At 39.1% G+C, this 20,448-nt stretch overlaps 2 protein-coding genes across 2 annotated transcripts in view; one reads left to right on the forward strand and one right to left on the reverse strand.

Annotated features, from left to right (window-relative positions):
• Positions 1 to 5,925: 5,925 nt before the first annotated feature.
• Positions 5,926 to 20,448, reverse strand: part of LOC136237947 (uncharacterized) — a 36,618-nt gene continuing 22,095 nt past the window's right edge. The window contains exons 3-6 of the mRNA XM_066028234.1: positions 19,459 to 19,743; positions 18,017 to 18,067; positions 16,835 to 17,107; positions 5,926 to 6,070 (exon numbers count right to left, since the gene is read on the reverse strand). Of these exons, the coding sequence (XP_065884306.1) occupies positions 16,917 to 17,107; positions 18,017 to 18,067; positions 19,459 to 19,743 (527 nt within the window). The 3' untranslated portion in view covers positions 5,926 to 6,070; positions 16,835 to 16,916. The remainder of the gene's footprint in view (positions 6,071 to 16,834; positions 17,108 to 18,016; positions 18,068 to 19,458; positions 19,744 to 20,448) is intronic.
• LOC136237946 (uncharacterized) lies at positions 9,220 to 12,631 on the forward strand. Its single transcript, XM_066028233.1, has 2 exons — positions 9,220 to 10,103; positions 10,176 to 12,631. Exons 1-2 carry the CDS (start codon positions 9,236 to 9,238, stop codon positions 12,560 to 12,562), a joined length of 3,255 nt encoding a protein of 1,084 aa, XP_065884305.1. The 5' UTR covers positions 9,220 to 9,235; the 3' UTR covers positions 12,563 to 12,631.

A 20,448-nucleotide genomic window follows, 5' to 3' on the forward strand; every position in this document is an offset into this window, starting at 1 on the left:
CTGATCTCTCTACAGGGTGAATTGTTTGTGGCTGATCTCTCTACAGGGTGGCTTGTTTGTAGCTGGTCTCTATACAGGTTACTTGTTTCTAGCTGATCTCTTGAATTCTCTTCGGGTGACTGCTCTATTAGGATGACTGCTCTATTAGGATGACTGCTCTATTAGAGTATCTCGATCTCACACTTGCTACACTAAGTTGGATTTCGTGTTATAACTCCGTGGTTTTAAGTCTGATTCTTCTACACCATTGAAGAGCCTTTCTAAGATGATAACTCCATCTGTACAGCGATTTTCAAAGCATTACCCCAAGCGGTTTACCTGGTAGGCGTGGCAAGCAGTCGTTTTTTATTAGCTAATCTCGATTGCGTAATTGTTACACACTGTTGGTTTTTTCGTTGTATCTTCCTGGTTTTTAGCTCGATTTCTTTCAAACCACAAAAGGTTTGAGGTTCAATAGTTAACCTATTCACCCACCGATTTTCAGCTTCTTCCCATACGCGGTTTACCCTGTAGGCGTGACAACATATTGGTGTTAATTTTCGTGAATAATCGCTCATAACTCTTTGCCTGTTTATCGTATTCCAGCCAACGTTGGTACCGAGATGCGCCTTTATATCCCCCTTCTGTGTGCCAAATTTCAAGGCAATCGGATATGGCGTGCGAGTTTTATAGCAGTTTTTGTAAGTGTGCGACAAGAAAAAGAAAAATAAGAAGAAGAAGAAGAAGAAGAAGAAGAAAAAAAAAAAAACGAAGAAACTGAGCCAATTTTTGAAGTCGCATATCTCGGGAACGCGCGAAGCGATTTCGCTCAAATTTGGAATGTGGAGTGCTGCAGTTGGGGGGCATGTCCACAGCAAAAATCGTCTTGTTTCATCAAGGAAGCACAGAGCTACGGAGGTGCGAAAATTGCGTTTTCTTTCTTCCTGTCAATATACTCACGGGTGTTACGCGCCGGCTTCTTGGGCAGCACGACACACTACCGTGTGTCTTGATCCTTAAAGCTTTATAATGCTGTACAATAGTAGCTATCTAGTGGTACTGTAATTTGTTCCACAATTTAATTTAATTGCATCTGGGTAAAAAGGAATATTTAAATAGCGATTTCCAACCTACCAATTTTTCACACATATTTTTGCTTCTTAAATTATACACCTTCAATAAACGTTTCACAAGTTGCCGTTCCAGTAAATAGTGGCCAATGCTTCGTACTTTGTATTGCACTTTACTGGATTAAAATCCATGCGGTATTTATTGAAATACAGCAAATCAAAGTTTGAGAAAAAAAAATCCCCATAGGGAGCCCATACAAATAATTGCGTACGTAATTCTAATTGGAAGAATGTGGCACCTGTGATAGCCGAAGTTTCTGAGTGTTTCCGCGTGAATCTGCTGCTGATGAGGACGAAGAAAGTGGTTCTGGGCAAACCGTATATGCTGATTTCGATTTTGTCATGTGTTTTTTGATTGGAGGACGATTGATGTTGGATTACGATGGAAATATGGCCCTTTTAAAGGTAAATCGCCATCTAACAGTGCTCAGAATTCAGCATTACAATCACCCTGGACTTCAAGGCATCCCACTGCATCGATGCAAGTATAGTTTGAAGGTGAGCAGTTTGTTGTCTTGCGCGGAATTGCAAAATAAGGTTCAAGGTTGAGCATAATCTTTTCAAAAGTGGAGACTGGCATGTGATACCAACCTTACATGGCTTCACACGTGCCTGTTGTTATATTCTGGTGTATTTACTGCTGTTTTGATACATTTTATAGCAGCTTCAGTGATTGTAATTTTGATCAGAAACTATTTTTAATTTCTCTTTGTAGTATAGTGATGTCATTGTGTTATATAATAATTATCATCCTTAGTGCTTACAATGTGACAAATAAAGTTGAGCAGTGTCCAAACAAATCTATTTTAAAAATAATGTTGCTCTTACAGTGTGTTATCTGATTGTTATGTTTCCGAAGTACGTGTTAATTGTGACTTGTGATGCCAGTACTTGCCATTTATAAAATATTACTGATTTGTCTAGTTAGTTATCCTTGAAATTGCATTAAGTACCTGTGTATACTTAGTATTACACAATACACACAGTTTTATTTGTGAATCACTTGTAATATTCTGAGTGGTCAGTCTACAAAGAAGTGGTCACTTTTGAGAGGTTTTACTTAGTTCATATGCTGTTCTTCATAAAATAGATATGTGGTAAAAATTTCATGTTGTTATTAGTTTCCTATCTAGATTTATGACACTTTGTGTATTGTGTTTGGTGTCGTGCAATGTACATAAAATGCATTGAAATGCTGTACACAAAAATCATCACACTTTCAACTTCTTTTCCTTATATCTTTTGATAGGAACCACTGATTGAGGTGGGGTTTGTACTGAAATGACCCTGACAAAATGCACAATATTTGTCATACCAATGAATGTATGGAATGTTAATTGTTTAATTTAGTTGGAAATCTCTAATTTAAATTAACTAACTCTTGTAAATGGTTGCTTGAATCTAGCTATTTGGATGTCCTCTGCAGGGGCGGATCCAGACTTATGGAAAGTGGGGTCAAAAATGAACTGAGGCACTACATTGTCTCTGGTTTGATAAGGTGAGACCAAAAAAAAAAAGGTCACAGCCAGCTGACAATAGCTGCCCACCTCACCAACCATGCATTTATGGTTGATAAAGTACATAAAAATCCTTAAATAGCTCACTACACACTGTTCTAATACTGTGATTGCTTTATTAGAGTGACTGTTCTATTAGAGTATCTTGATCTTGGTATACTAAAACTTTTTGGAGGGGGTCAAGAGCCCCCTTTTACCCCCCCTCCCCCCTGTATTCGCCCCTGCCATGGTAGATAAATTATTTCTGATGATTAAGTTCTCTCAACCTATCAGGACAAATTGATGCAATTTTCTTAGATATGTCCAAAGCCTTTAATATACCGTACCTATAAACAGACTCTGCAGCAAACTTAGTCACTATGGTATTTGTGGAAATGTATTAAGATGGATTAAAAGCTTTCCGATGAACAGATCCCAACAAGCTGTTGTGAATGGCCGAATGTAACCATCTGTGTAAAGTAACTTCAGGAGTGCCACAGGGGTCAGTGTTGGGACCACTCTTGTTTCTATGTTACATTAACAATACTGTACACACTATTTCATCAAAAATTTGGTTATATGCAGATGATACTTTACAGAAGTAATCATTCTGAACAAGATGTGGTAGCCCTTCAGAATGATTTGGATACTTTATCACAATGGCCTGATGTTTGGCAGATGTCATTTAATCCTTCAAAGACTGAATTTTTGAGAATTACCAATAAAATTAAATATGTTTAATCATCCTATTACCTATCTAATACCTTAATACCATCAGTAAGTCATACAAAGTATCTGGGTTTCATTACCGACAAAAATTTTAAACGGACACAACATGTGAACATGATCACCACAAAAGTAACCTCAGTAAGAAGTCTTTTACAATGGAATCTGGCAAAGTGTCCTGCAACAGTTAAATGCTACTGCTATAATACATTTGTTTGCCCATTCTAGAATATTCCTGTACAGTGTGGTCTACATACCATGAACATAACATCTATCACTGTGAAAAAAAAGAGGGATATAAGATGGTATTTCCAGTGGCTTATTGAATACAAAAAAACTTGATATAACCTGTAGTATACTAACAATCACAAGTAAGGCTTTAGTTAATGTGTTAAACATACTGAAACCACATATGTGGTGGTATAGTGTGGGCAAGCTATTTCAGGTAATGTGGTAAATAAACTGAAACCATATATGTAATAGTATAGTATGCATTATACTAAAGTATAACATGAGTATAATACAGGGTTTATATTAAGGCTTATTTGTATTCAATAAGCCACTGGAAATACCATTTTATATCCCATCTTTTTCACAGTGTATAAATTAGAAATTGTACAGAGAAGAGCAGTAAGGTTTGTGATGAATAACTATAATAGAACAGCTAGTGTTACAGAAATGTTGCAATGGCACACATTGGAGAAGCGAAGAAATAATTTGAGAGCCTCACTAATGTATAAAATTATTAATGACATGGTAGATATTAATGTGCACCAACAGTTCAGACCAAGCAACACCATAACTAGAGGCCACCATCAAAGATTTCTGCAGTTGCCAACAAGGGTAGATGCTTATAAGAACTCCTTTCCTTTTATAATAAAATTATAGAACCAACTAGATAATCCTATTATCCAAGCTCCATCTCTTGATTTATTTAATAATTATATAAATTTGTAAGTAGCTAGCTACATATGTATGAATATACTCATGACTGAGTTTGTACGTTAACAAATATATTATAGTGTTTCCTGACTGCTGTATTAGAGCAAGTGACCACTCTATTAGAGTATCTCAATCTTAATTCATAAAGTGTGAATAACCAACCAAAAATGGCTAAGTAAGTTATTCTAAATATGAAATACAGTAATAATGCATATTGGAGGTAATTATTTTGCTTTGTTTCAGATGCATGCATTGCACAATTTCATTAAATTTTTAAATTTCATCCCTATTATGCTAGCATTATATGCTTGATGCTTTTGGTCACCTGTTATGCTTTAAATTACACCAGCATAATCGACTAGGATCTACATTTTGGGCAAAATTTTGAGCGTACGTGACTCAGGCCTAACTGTCTGTTATCTGGAACATGTTAATAGCTTGCATTTCAGTGCTTGATAGCCAGGGCACATGTTCAGTCATGCAATTAATTTTTATTTTGTGTCTAATTCCATACCTTCATTTGATGTATGCAATGGTCCACCAGTAATGAATTCATGTTTATAAGTAAACAACAAGTTTAGGACTTTTAAATTTGTGTAGGGATCATATAAATAGCAATAAACAAGAGAGGTCACCTACACCTGCAGCTATATATACTATAGAAGGCATTTAATCTCTAGTATGTATATAATATTATAGTCATACAAACGTCAACTTGATTGAAGCAGTACAGCGAAGAGCTGCACGATTTGTGACTGGAAGTTTGGACTAACATCTAGTGTTACAGAAAAGTTACAATCACTTTTCCTTGTAACACTGTTGTGAAATCTTGCATCTCACCATGTTATATAAGACTTTATATAATGTAGTCGGTATACCTAGCCATCACATTCCTACAATGACTAACTCGAGTAAAAGAGGTCATTCACAAAGATTCCAACAATTGCAAGCTCACCTTGATGTTTATTTGCACTCCTTTTTCCTTCAACTCTTAAAATGTGGAACAGTTTACCAGCTACTGTTATTTTCACAACTATACAAGGCTGGCTGGTTTCTGGAAATTGGTAAAATCCTAGAACTATACCTGGGCATAGATAAACATGGGTGCATGTACATGGGTAAACAAGGGGTAATGCCCTTGTATATACCCATGCACACCCTTGTTCACACTTGTGTACCTTCGCTTTTTAATTTCACTTCTGAATGCTAATAATTACTCTCTACCCATTCTTTGTTCCTCTTCCAACCTTTATACCAGATTTTATATTTAATGGTTTAAACTAAGTCAACTAAGCCTTATCTCTATAGCTTGAGAGTACTCAGTATAGGCTAGGTGCTATATATATACTACTACGTAAGTCAAGACTCAAAACTTCTATTTCTTCCATTGGCATGTCCTTGTGGTGGTCAGTGGTTCTTTGGCCTACATCAAGAAAACCAATTTTTCTCTTCACGCAAACTGACTTGTTTGGTGTATAAACTCTTACTATAACATCCTTAAGGCATGTATTTCATGGGTGAATACCTATTATTTGACTACAGGCAGCTCCTGGTTCCCCATGGATAATACTACCAAGCACTTTGGGACAGAGAGAAAGAGAATGTGAAAGTGGCTACTACTCAAGTCATGGTACAAATTCATATTGCTCAGTACTTTGGACATTCATTTGTTTAATAACTTGGTGACACTTCTTCATTTGTATACAATATTTCTATTTCTTAAACAATCAACAAATGTAGCTCTGATCTGCTGCTTTGAGTTAAAATGGTGATTGTGAGCTCTCTTCTGCATCCCACCTACAAAAACAAAATTAGCCATAGTTATTTAAACTGTACAAACATAAATGTTCAGAAGGCCTAACAACATGCATGCAAATGTAACTGCAACCTTGCATTGTCAAAATATTATTTTTCATTGCTGAGAACAATTATAAAAAGTTGTTAATTTCACTTAAGAAAGCCTGCATATTTACAGTGCAACATATAATAATCATGAGTACATTGTGTTATATAAGTGTACATTGATTAAAGAGATAGACATGTGTGTCATTTATTGTCTGTTGACTACAATCACTATTGGCCATCTCAATGAACTTGACATAGAAAACGATGGTTTTGGTTGTTACTTCAAAGAATGGCACAATTGTCCATGGCAAATGACATTCCAAATGCTAAGAAGGCAGTTAACTGTTTTTTGTCTGTTTTGGAGCGAGAGTCTATACATTGTTATGGAACTTGTTAGCACTGGACCCACCCGAGAACAATGATTCAAAGAGTTAGTGACGATGCTTCATTCTTATTTAAAGGTTGTCATAGCAGACTGTTATCAGTTCTACAAGCAAACACAACAGGAAGACAAAAGTGTGGCAGATTACATCACAGCACTGAAACAATTTTTGACATACCGTGAGTTTGGTGGATTCAGTTAGTTTGCAGACTCTGTCAACAATCAGCCCAAAGGAATTTACTGAGAGAAGAGAATTTAATATTTAAAAGGGATTGTGAAATTGTTTAAAGTAATGGAATAGGTGGAAAGAAATGCTAGTCAACTATAGAACTCAGAGAGTGAGGTACAAGCAGTGAGTGATAGCAAACCTAAGAAACATTTGTATACTGCGCAAATGATGAATCACAGATAGGAAGACAAGCCAACAGCTGTTGGAGGGATACAGAGAGTAGAGGCCTGCAGATTCACATCAGAAAAATGCAGAAAATGTGGGAGATATCCACATAGCAAAAAATGTCACACAAGAGAGTGTGCAAATCTGATAATAAGACTTAAAACCAGAGTTGGATGCTGAGAGCGATTCCAAAATTTAAATGGTATTGATACTTACATGTATACAAAAAAATTGGGTATCTGGTTACAGAAGCCATAGGAGGACACAATGACATGTATGTCATTTATTGGAGACATGGACAGTGTTCATGACATTTGTTGGAGACATGTTTATGTCATTTATTGGAGACATGGACAGTGTTCATGACATTTGTTGGAGACATGTTTATGTCGTTTATTGGAGACATGTTCCATTTATTGGATGCTGGACACATGTCATGTTAATTTTGGTCTCCAGTAAGTGACAATGGTCTCCAGTAAATAACAATGGTCTCCAGTTCACTGCTTCAGTGTTCAGAAACTTCAGTACAAATAGGCTTTGGTACCTTCATACTATCCAGCATCTAATTGTGCTGTTAAAACTACTATTAAAAAGAAACAAGTGTTACAAAATGGAGGAAATCTGAACCGATTAGCAAACTCTTTGTTTGCCTACAGAAATACACAACACAGTGACTGGGGGATTTAGGGGGCCCAGGGTATTTAGAATATGGGGCCCTATAACCCATAATTTTCAAAGAAGAAAAACAGACAAAAGGACATTACAAGAACAACCTTAGCTAACTAGCTAACTACAACCAAACACAAACTAGCTACTAAATGATAAGCTTATTAACAGTTTTAGTATGTAAACCGCATGCCCCCCAGGAAAATTTTGAGCCTCAGGGAATTATGCCTACATAATTGTGAGCATAATGATGAGGTAAAAAATTGGGAAGTATTACAGCATTTTGAAGCAATTTAAGAGCATAGTTGGCATAATATACAATTCAACGTAAGTGAAGATCAGTATACTCTAATAGGGCAGTTACATAGAGCAGTCACCTACTCTAATAGAGCAGTCAGCAAAAATGATGTTTAGTCTGTTGCAACAGCAACTAAGTGACTTACCAGCTAAAAGCTAGCTTTTCTGTCTAATAGAAGAGTATGATTACTGCTCTCAAATCTTGCTAAACATTATTATAACAAGTGCACGAAAAAATTAACTAGAGTAGGGACCATAGCACATCAATAAAAAGTACTGAAACAAGTTGGAGTAGTCCATGATATTAAATCACTGTAAAACAATAAGAAGTGTTATATCCCTACTGTGCATTTCCATTACGGTATCTTGAGCACAGTAGGGATATAACACTTCTTATTGTTTTACAGTGATTTAATATTATGGACTACTCCAACTTGTTTCGGTACTTTTTATCGATGTGCTATGGTCCCTACTCTAGTTGAAAATTCCTCATTTTTCGTGTACTTGTTTGTTACCTTTTTTTGTAAATAATTTTATTATGATTGGTGAACCCACGCATACCGCATCTAAAAAGGCCCCGCGCGCCCCGACTATATCAATTATCGTCTCAAAAGTGAAGTATCCATTACGCTTCGTTGTCAGCTATGTTCAACCCGTTACACAGCATTTCGAATCAAGAACTGTTCGAAAAGCACCTCTACAATCCACATATACCAAAAGAAAGAAATCGTGCCGCGCGCCCCAATCATATTAATTATCGTCTGAAAAGTAAAGTATCCATTACGCTTCGCTGTAGGCTATGTTCAACTCGTTACACAGCAGTACGAATCAAGAACTGTTTGAAAAGCACCTCTGCAATCGAAATAGCCACGATGAAAAATACGGACAATTTCCGTTTCGAAGGGAAGCCATCAGGTGCTCGTGCCAAATCGACACCTTTCCCTGTCAGCAAAGATGAATGGGACACAAAGGAGGACACTGGTAAGTCCATAAAGAATGCATTGCACGTACTGCGGTATGCCAAAAGGCACCTGTTGGGCCGAAGCAACGTCGAACAGTGAAAAAATCAACCCCGTAGCCTTAGCCGTTATCGCGGTACGCTTGTCTGAAGGCATCAGTCAGTCAGTCAGTTACTCAGTCAGTCAGTTACTCAGTCAGTCAGTAGAAAATTCTGTTGAATAAAAAATTTTTAAAATTCCGTAGCAATTTGTTGAAAGCGTTTCGGGTCGATCTGAAAGCTTGTTTGGGCTTAGTTTTACCTCACCAATACTGCCTCATCGTCGTAATGGAAAATCAAGGCTGGTTTTTAGGTGATATTATTCCGTGGGCCACGCCTACTCCTTTGTGGTCCCTACTAAACTCGATTGTGGGAATCGTAATGGTCGATTCTCTCCCTGGTTTTCCGGAGAGTCGCTCAACTCTGGAGGCCGTCGACATAGTATGTGGGACTTTGCAAGCGAAGTTGATAACCAAGGAACTGTCCAGTGGCACCAGTCGTTGTGTTCGGCTCAATGGGGACCTTTTGACTCCATGTGACCTTCAACGCAAAGCGGGTAAAGCTTCTTCTAAGAACTGGAAGACAACCATTCGCTACCAAGATCAGCCCATATTGAAGTTTTTGGTGTCTTATCGTGATGAGATGGGCAGGCGTCGTTGCCGTTTTGAACCAAATGCGACACTCCAGGCCAGCTCGAGGGCCAGCTTGGATCCGCAGAGTTCAATTCTCCGGGAGGAAAGTCCCTCATCCGTCGCGCAGGTTGACGAGGAGGAAGAACCTAACGCCCCCTGCTTGACTTCTAACAACTCCAACGACATTCTATTGAACAATTCGTCAGGTGTTGACCTACCTGATTTTCAACCTGTAGTTCAGCCTAACTTTCAGTGGGGGGATCTTGATGGAAGCTGTTTTATCTCAGAATTGGATAAAGTTTATTTGGAAGTGATACATTGGAAGAAGAACAGTTTTGCAGTTCCACGGGGTTCAGCTGGTAAGGCTTTTGTACTTGAACTGGCTCGTTTGTTTCGTGCTGTAGGTGAGGGTTCTTCCCTGGAATCTGTCGCCCTTAAGGCAATTGTTGTGGTTTGTATATTACTGCTCCAGAAGCCAAGCCGCACATCTAAGGACAAGGATCACACTCTCCTATTGGAGCAGCGGCTGAAACAGTGGAAGGATGGGAATCTACTTGAACTGGTTACTGAGGGAGGAGCTATACAGGGTCGTCTCAAGAGCCATTTACCAAAACTAAGTGAGGCACAACTTGTACGTAACTTTTCTAAGCTAATGTTTGAGGGTAAAACCAAGGCTGCTTTACGATTAGTCTCAGGTTACCAACGTGGTGGAGTTCTAAACTTGGATGAGATAGCTGATTCTGCTTCTCCCGGCCATTGTGTTCGCGATGTTCTGCGGGCTAAACATCCTCCAGCTCAGCCTTTGGATCCTAAGTGTCTTCTACAGCATTGGGCTGACCCACCATCCGTACACCCTGTTATATTCTCTTCTCTTAATGCTGCTGTTATCAGGTCTGCTGCTTTGCGAACATCTGGTGCGGCTGGACCCTCTGGGATTGACGCTCGTGGTTGGCGTCGACTTTGTACCTCATTCCACTCTGCTTCAGGTGAATTGTGTGTTGCAATGTCCTCATTTGCTCGTCGTTTATGTACTGTTTTCCTCTCCCCAGATTTGCTCTCGCCTTTTTTGGTGTGTCGCCTCATTGCTTTGGATAAAAATCCTGGGGTGCGGCCTATTGGTGTGTGCGAGGTTATGAGACGTATTGTTGCTAAGGCTGTGCTGGTCATCCTGCGGGATGACATTCAGGAGGCAGCTGGTTCACACCAACTTTGTGCGGGGCAACTTTCTGGGGCGGAGGCTGCGGTTCATGCTGTCCGAAAGGTTTTTGAGGAAGGAAGCACTGAGGCTGTGTTGCTGGTGGACGCCTCCAATGCCTTTAACTCGCTGAACCGTTTGGTGGCTCTACACAACATCAGACAACTGTGCCCGCCACTTTCCACTATTCTGATCAATATTTATAGGTCTCCAGCCTCTTTGCTTGTTTCTGGGGAGGTTATGTTATCAGAGGAGGGTACTACACAGGGAGACCCACTAGCTATGCCTATGTATGCCCTTGCTACAGTGCCTTTAATCAATCAACTTCATGGGACAGTGGACCAGGTCTGGTATGCTGATGATGCTTGTGCTTGTGGCAGTATACAGGACTTGCTCATCTGGTGGAACCAGCTCTGTATTAAGGGACCTGCTTTTGGCTATTTTGTGAATGCTCCTAAAACTTGGTTAGTTTCTAAGGAAAGGTTCCATTCAATTGCTACTACTCTGTTTTCAGATACTGATGTTCAAATTACTTCCGCGGGCCGTCCCTACCTTGGGGCTGCCATTGGTTCAAACGCTTATGTCCAGGAATTTGTGAGGGACAAGGTTGTTGGTTGGTCAGCAGAGATTACACGGCTTGCCAAGTTCGCACAAGTTCAGCCGCATGCTGCTTATTCCGCTCTCACTCATGGCTTGTCAAGCCATTGGCTCTACCTTTGTCGCACTACTCCAAACATATCAGAGGCTTTACAACCCCTTGAGGACAACATCCGGCTGGTACTTATCCCTACTTTGATGGGTTGCTCTCCACCAAATGACACAATCCGTAAATTATTTGCCCTTCCACCTCGATATGGTGGTTTGGGTATCATAAACCCAACTCTTATTGCAGCTGAGGAGTATTCAGCCTCGTGTCACATTGCTGAGCCTCTTTCACAATTCATTCTGGACCGGGGTATCAATTCGGCTATTGTTAAAACAGAACAGCTATCTCGCAAGTCCGCAATCCGCAATTCCAAATCTTCCAACTATTCGGATAGATCTTCCAGTTTGCATACCCACTTAGATCCCTCCTCTCAACGCGCTTTAGATCTAGCCTCAGCCAAAGGGGCCTCCAACTGGCTTACCACCCGGCCCCTACAGGAACATGGCTTTGCACTGCATAAGTCCGCGTTTCACGATGCCGTGGCACTACGTTATGGGTGGTCTCCTCAGCGGACTCCTGCTCACTGTGCATGTGGGACTTCCTTTTCAGTGGAGCATGCTTTATCCTGTCCCAAGGGTGGCTTACCTTCTATCCGACACAATGAGATCAGAGATCTGACTGCTACCCTGTTGACTGAAGTATGCTCTCAGGTAGCTGTTGAACCAGAGCTCCAGCCGGTTTCACAGCAGGACTACCCTGCTTCTGCCAATATCCAAGATGGTGCCCGTCTTGACATCGCCATGAATGGTTTTTGGGGTGGAAGAAGTGAAAGATGTTTTGTGGATGTGCGGGTGTTCAACCCTCTGGCTGCTTCTAATGCGTCCTCATCACTGGCCTCCTGTTATCGGAGGCACGAGAACATTAAGAAACGTGCGTATGCTCAGAGAATTCGTGAGGAGGAGCATGCCTCTTTTACCCCCCTGGTAATGTCTGCCTCTGGTGGTCTGGCTCATGAGGCTTCTGTTTTTTATCAACGCTTGGCTCATCAACTTTCAAACAAGTGGGGCGATGATTACTCTGTTGTCATGGGGTGGTTAAGGTGCTGTCTATCTTTTTCTCTCTTGCGGTCCTCCATACAATGCATCCGCGGAGCCCGCTCATCCATCGGTCACTATGTTAAGACTCCCCCAATTGTGGAGCTGATTCGGGCAGAGTCTCAGTTTGCCGTGGACTAAGAAAGTCCCGGTTTGTCCAGCACAGGCCATTTATGTGCTGGGGGTGGTAGGCAAGGGCAGTCCATCAAGCCCGAGTAAAAAAATAAAAAAAATAAAAAATAAATAAAAAAAACTATTATTACAGTTACTATCGTACTGTATGATTACTATCGTACTGTACGATAAATTTTTAAAAATCAAATATTTTATAAAATTTTGAAATAATTTTGAGAATAATGAATACATTTTGGGAATAATAAAAGCATAATGATAACTTTTTTTGAAAATTTTGGAATAGCATAATGATGAAAATTTGGAGCATAATTCCCTGAGGCCTATCTCTGAGACTGAATATGAGAGCAATTTTGCAGGTATACAAGCTTAGCTAACTAGCTATTTAGACTACAAGCTACTAACTGATAAGCTGATTAACAGTTTTAGCATGCAAAGCATGCCAACCTAGGAGGGGGTCTGGGGGCATACCCCTCCAGGAAATTAGACTCTCTGAGATCAAATATGAGAGTGATTTTACAAGAACAAGCTGACTACAACTAAAATCAAGCCACTAGCTACTAACTTACAAGCTCATGACGGTTTTAGCATGTGAAGCATGATCTGGGGGAATGCCTCACAGGAAATTTTTGAGAAACTAGACTCTCTGAGATTAAATATGACAGCAATTTTAATAATTCAGTATAATTAAAATCTAATCCAAAACAGCCAAGCTGTAAAAAAAGTGTGTGGCCCTCAAAAAGGCTATGGTGAAAAAAGATGTGAAATCCAAGGTGGCGGCCAAGAAATGGCTGTGATGGTAGGTTAATGGTAAAATTTTAATAACGACAATTCAGGTGAATTTTTGTGCCGCTTGGTCTTGGCACAAAATTCCCCTGAATTGTCATTATTAAATTTTTTACCATTAACCTACCATTACAGCCATTTCTTGGCCGCCACCTTGGATTTCACATCTTTTTTCACCATAGCCTTTTTGAGGGCCGCACACTTTTTTTTACAGCTTGGCTGTTTTGGATTAGATCTCATTTCATTTTGTATTTGTATACAGACCCAAAGCCTGCCTATGGCCGGCTTTGGGACTTTTTTAACCTGTCTTTTTTTTTTACCACAGGAAGAAGAAAAGATGAAGTAGATGTACTTTGAATTAAATATTTTATCAGTAAATGTACAAATTATATATATAATATAATACATATATTGATTACAGAAATCTCCATGGTGGTTTCTTTGAACAGTAATTGAACACTCTACAAGGTGACTTCTTCTAGATGCTCTCTCTACAGGGTGAATTGTTTGTAGCTGAACAATCTACAAGGTAACTTCTTGTAGCTGATCTCTCTACAGGGTGATTTGTTTGTAGCTGAATTCTGTACAGGTGATTTGTTTGCAGCTGAGCTCTTTACAGAATGGTTTCTTTGTAGCTGAACTCTCTACAAGGTAACTTCTTCTAGCTGATCTCTCTACAGGGAGATTTGTTTGTAGCTGAACTCTCTACATGATGATTTCTTTGTAGCTGTACTCTCTACAAGGTAACTTCTTCTAGCTGATCTCTCTACAGGGAGATTTGTTTGTAGCTGAACTCTCTACATGATGGTTTCTTTGTAGCTGAACTCTCTGCAAGGTAACTTCTTCTATTGATCTCTCCACAGGGCGATTTGTTTGTAGCTGAACTCTATACATGGTGGTTTCTTTGTAGCTGAACTCTACAAGGTGATTTCTTCTAGCTGAACTATCTCTTTCCATAGTTGCATGAACTCCCTACAAGGTAACTTCTTCTAGCTGATCTCTCTACAGGGTGACTTGTGTGTAGCTGATCTCTATACAGGTTTCTTGTTTCTAGCTGATCTCTTGAATTCTCTTCAGGGTGACTGCTCTATTAGGATGACTGCTCTATTAGAGTATCTCGATCTCGCACTTGCTGCATCAAGTTGGATTTCGTGTTATAACTCCGTGGCTTTAAGTCTGATTCTTCTACACCATTGATGAGCCTTTCTAAGATGATTACTCCATCTGTACAACGATTTTCAAAGCATTACCCCAAGCGGTTTATCTGGTAGGCGTGGCAAGCAGTCATTTTTTTAATTAGCTAATCTCGATTGCATAATTGTTACACACTGTTGGTTTTTTCGTTGTATCTTTCTGTTTTTTAGCTCGATTTCTTTCAAACCACAAAAGGTTTGAGGTTCAATAGTTAACCTATTCACCCACCGATTTTCAGCTTCTTCCCATACGCGGTTTACCCTGTAGGCGTGACAACATATTGGTGTTATTTTTCGTTAATAATCGCTCATAACTCTTTGCATGTTTATTGTAATCCAGCCAAAGTTGGTACCGAGATGCGCCTTTATATCCCCCTTCTGTGTGCCAAATTTCAAGGCAATCGGATGTGGCGTTCGCGTTTTATAGCAGTTATTATAAGTGTGCGACAAGAAAAAGAAAAATAAGAAGAAAAAAAAACCCGAAGAAACTGAGCCAATTGTTGAAGTCGCATATCTCGGGAACGCGCGAAGCGATTTCGCTCAAATTAGGAATGTGGAGTGCTGAAGTTGGAGGGCATGTCCACAGCAAAAATCGTCTTGTTTCATCAAGGAAGCACAGAGCTACGGAGGTGCGAAAATTGCGTTTTCTTTCTTCCTGTCAATATACTCACGGGTGTTACGCGCCGGCTTCTTGGGCCGCACGACACACTACCGTGTGTCTTGATGTATTGGACCATTGTATTAGTGTATTATATAGGACATCTCAAGTTTGAATTTTACAGCCAGCTATCTGCCAAAAACATACCACCTACGAAATTATTGTACCCTCTGCTAGACTGATTTTTAACAGTTACTATGACTGATATTTGCCTGACTGCTATAATAAGGTGACTGTTCTATTAGAGAATCTCGATCTTATGTGGAAGTCACACTGTCTACATACTATTAGGCACCTTATAAGATATATTATGAATTATGATTTGCTGCCACTGCTGGACTGCATTGCTATGGATCTCATTGGGCTTGGATGGTATATCTTACACTGGGGCTTCTTATGTATCTTTGAGTCTACAGGGTACATTTACACAGTTGTACGTTCATTTTATTGTAGCTATGTTTGGATAAATAGCTAGGGGACAGCTATATACTGTATGAGGCCCCTGGAGCCCCCTTGGGGCCCCTTACAAAGTGGAACCCTGGGAAAAACTCCCCAGTCCCCCCCCCCCCCCCCCCTCCAGTTGGCAGCCTTGCTGGAGAGATGCCTGTATCACTGTTCTTGAAACCAAAGCCCAAGCTCTTGCTAATTCAGAAAACTTGGCATAGAAAAGCAAAGAGAGCAAAAGCAGTATCATGATACCCCAAATTCACAGTTACATGAATTTAACAAGAGTGAGAAAGTATTAAAAAAATGAATGCTTTTATTAACCATAATCACCACATAAACATAAGATTTAGCAAGGTAATTTTCTAAGCATTGCATAAATGTAAAGTTATGAAGTTTGTAGGGTTAAAAAGCTACTGTATGCATGCAGCAACTAATCAAAGTTTTATATGTGACTGGATTTTGGAAACAAGATCCAAATTGCATATTAGATAATTTAAATGATTTCAAAGAATTCGAGACAGCATATGTAACTTGCCAGAAGAGCAAGCATGCATATGAAATTTACACAAGAGTTGCAACAGTCTACTATCTTTTAGACCATTTCCAGTACTTGTAGCTGTGGTAGAGTTTCCTGCAAATAAGATAGAAAATCTGAACAGTTGAACGAACAAGTGAAGTAGTATCAGGAGTGCTCACAAAAGGAAGGAGGGTGGGGGTGGCAGCCTGCAGGGTGGGCAAGAGATAGACTTCAAAATGGAGGCAGACCATGAGAAGTCCAAACAGGACTGTGCTGGCTTCTTAGTGGCCGATATACAGCAACAGAAAAAACGTCTGGCCAACATTATCAGGCCATCCACCAGTAAACCACTGATTCTTGCCAAGCTAGGTTCACAAGGCCAGAAACTGCCATTTGAGCTCTCCACACCACCCGGAAAAGATGTCTGTTAAAACCAGTCTCGAGTAGTAAAGTAGTACTGAGGGTTAAAACTAGTAGTACAATAGTGGAGCGTGGTGTTAGTTTGATTTTGCCTGATGTGCAATTTGGATCAATTTTGTCAAATCTGATCACATACACATATCACTGTTTGTTTTGGTAAGTGCACTACGGTACGTGTTTAGACATGAAAGTGGCAGCGATTAGGTACTTCAAATGCTTAAACTTTGATGCTTAGTAAACACACAGCTATAGGTACTTACCTTATAAATACATGTACATTGATTCTATGTAATAAGATGTATCCTTCAACTTGATACTTCTAATAGCCTCTATTAAATGGTACTAGGTGGCATTGTCAGATATGCACAACCATGTACTGAATAGCAACTGGCAGTAGTGCTGTGTGTAATGTTTATATTGCTTTTCCAACTGGTCCAATGCATGTTTTGCATCCAGTAACACTAGTCCAATATGATACCATTTTGTACCAATTAATGGGACAACATATCTATCTAATTCTTTCATTGTAGGACCTATAACCAAATTGTCCACCAATATTTTGTAACAAACATTAATGTCAATAACATATATTGATAATACAATACAAGTTTCCTTTCTAAAGTACATTATGTAAAAAACAATTATACAGACGAAATAGCTGTTGGTGCTACAGTGTTATTATACTGGAAAATGCCAGCATGTCTAAATCTTATGTTATATTGAAAGTTTAAGCTTCAGTTTTATTGGGAGTTTGTAAGACTCCTTGACATAGCAATGATAATATGTAAACTATGCATGTGCATTTTAAAATTTGTAGTACAGTAGTAACAATAACTACAGGGCAATGGCGAATCCAGGATGAGGCATTTGGTCAGTCCATGGTCAATAGTATCTATATAACTTATATAATATCCATATATTACTACTATATACTTAAAACAAAACTTAAAGCAACTGTCAAACTGTCACCCAGCACCTTTGTGCGTACTAAGCGCCTCTAATAATAATTATCGTATTGCTGGTTCTAAAGAAATTCTAACCTTTTAAGCACAAAGGCCAAAATAGCAAAAATAAGAGATATTACAATACTAAGAGGTGATTATTTGCTGCTTCTATAATGCAAGAGAATTTGCTCTCCCCAACCACCTACAACTTAACCTGTTTGTGCCCCTCCCCTTGCCAGCTCCTGGATCCGCCCCTGCAGGGGTATGTATAATGAATCCTACCACAAGTGTGATACCAATACTAAAGAATGAGAACTTGAGAAGAGAATACCCAAAACATACATTTGTGTATGTTACAAATCAGTTAACTGGTATGTGGTTATTAACCGCATGACAATTGAATTTGTGACAGTAGCTGGTTGGCTATTTGGTTAACTGACAGTCACAAGAAATAATTATTGTGGAAAAATAAACCACATGATACAGGAATGTACATACTTGATATTCTAGCTTTACAGCTTGTCGTCACATCCTTGGATCCAACAACACCTACAGTGTACATATAGAAATCAATGCTGTTGTGATGAGTCAAAGAATATTTCTATACATATTCGGCTCTAGTGATTTGACATGTAGAAAACAAACTTTTACTTTAAATCAGAAGCCACTATAATACCAATAATTGGTAAGAAAAACATATAATATATACCACACCTGCGGTTGGGATCAAAAGTGCTGTTGTGGTATATAACTGATATACCACGGCAAACTGTGGTATAAGTGATATACCGTGCTTTGTGGATACACTTACATGATATAATTTTCACCTATAGATATACTTATACATTTAATCCCTACTTCAGTCTGTATATACCTATGAATGAATTAGGGATTAAATGTTCACTAGTATATCTGTAGGTATAGGCGACCTCCCTTGTTTCCCAAGTTTTTTCAATGATTCCTAATCAAACTTAAAATTCCTGATTTTTCCTTATACTTGTTTGTTTACTTTTTGTAACATTATTATGATTGGTGAACCCATGAATACTGCATCAAAATAAAGGAAAGTGCCAGAGGTAATGTTTTTGTCTATATGCGCATCCCAGCTATCAATAATTGACTCAAAAATGAAGTGAACATTACGCTTTGCTTTCAGTTAAGTTCAGCCCATTAGACAGCATTACAAACAAAGAACAGCAGGAGAAGCGCCTCTACAATCAATCAGGCCACCACAAAATATATAGATGATTTGTGTGCCAATTACTGATTCAAAAGTAAAGTGGCCTTTGATGCTTTGCTTTTACCCATTTTCAGTACATTACACAGCATTTTCAAATGAGACACCTCTGCAATAAATCCATTCACCATAGAAAGTATGGATGATTCCAGTTTACAAGCATCACACTACCGCAAATCGACACCTCGGACTGTCAGCAAAAAGAAATGGGACACAAAGAATGACAACGTTAAGTCCGTGATGAGTGCATTTTACATACTGTGGTATGCCAAAGGTACATCTACCGTATGGATGAAGTGATGTTGAACAGTGAAAAAATCAAGCCTGTAACCATAGCCGTTATTGAGTTACACTTGCCTGAAAGCATAAGCATCAGGCATGTAGGCAATTAGTTAGTCAGTAGAAATTTCTATTGAATAATTTTTTTTAAATTGTAGCTACATACCTATTGGAAGCATCTAGGGCCATACTGAAGGTACTTTTGGGCTTGGTTATACCTAGCCAATACTGCCAAGACACCAGGATGGCATTGTGAAGCTAGTTTATTGGCCAGAAAACCCAAACCTTCATGATCTGTAATATACAGTACTACTATATCTGTGCATGCAGCAAAGGTTGGCACAAATAACAACTACAATACTACACATTACATTATCATTACAGTGGTGCTTGTGTACACTCTTAGTTTGTCAAATCTACTCACCTTGTAGTAACAGGAATTCTATACTATCAGCTATGTCCTTAAGTTTTATACTTCTAGCAGCTTTTATTAACTGGTACCAAGTAGCAGCATTAAACATGTGTAACCATTTACTGAGCATCATTTGACAGTATGGAAATGCAAATTGCTTATTCTGTTCTTCAGTTTCTTGCAATAGTCTTAACTGTACCGGATCCAGTAACATTAGTCCAAGGTCATACCACTTTGTGGATACTAGTGGTACAAGTTTGTCACATAAATATACCAATGCAGAGTGAATGGTACTGCCTGTAGTAAATAGATTCACTGAAGTTATATAATAGTCAACTACTTAATAATGAGGCATGCAAGCATGCTTAGAATATACATACATGGTAGCTGGACCAATAACAATCGAGCGATACACCCCTTTACAATCTATGTAGTTGGACCACCATTGATCAATATACTCTAATAAAGTAGTCACCCTAATATATTAATTTAAAATGGAACTATAGTGAGACAAGATTATACATAGCTCTGTGGGAAAATCCTTACTTTAGCATTGAACAAAATAATTCTTGACAATGTAGGGATTTTCTCCACAGAACTATTTTTCTTCCTCTTTTTGCACACTTACAAAAACTGCTATAAAACGCGAATGCCTTATCCAATTGCCTTGAAATTTGGCACACAGGAGGCGAGTATAAACAGTGGTGTATCTACACCTGGGCATACCCGGACATTTTCCCAGGCATCAGCTCACCTTGCCCGGGCATCAGAAAATCTTCTGGCGTGGCAGCCACGCATGAAAATACACTGCTCATAATTCAGTAATTACAATTCTATCCACCATTGACTGTAGCAAACGTTTGCAGCGAATTCTTGCATGGAACATAAGCACTGCGCGTTTAATTAAGAGTCTGACTTCTAATAATAGCCCCGTAGATTACGAGTTACTGTATTTAAATCTGAAAAACGGAGATGTGCTTGCCCAAACTCTAGTGAATAGTG

The sequence above is a fragment of the Dysidea avara genome, chromosome 11 (assembly GCF_963678975.1).
Source record: "Dysidea avara chromosome 11, odDysAvar1.4, whole genome shotgun sequence".
NCBI classification, from domain to species: Eukaryota; Metazoa; Porifera; class Demospongiae; order Dictyoceratida; family Dysideidae; genus Dysidea; species Dysidea avara.

Coding starts and splice junctions, on each gene's coding strand:
- LOC136237946 (XM_066028233.1), top strand. CDS start 9,236: ATGGTCGATTCTCTCCCTGGTTTTCCGGAGAGTCGCTCAACTCTGGAG. Junction 10,104..10,175: donor GAGCCATTTACCAAAACTAA/GTGAGGCACAAC, acceptor CTTTACGATTAG/TCTCAGGTTACCAACGTGGT.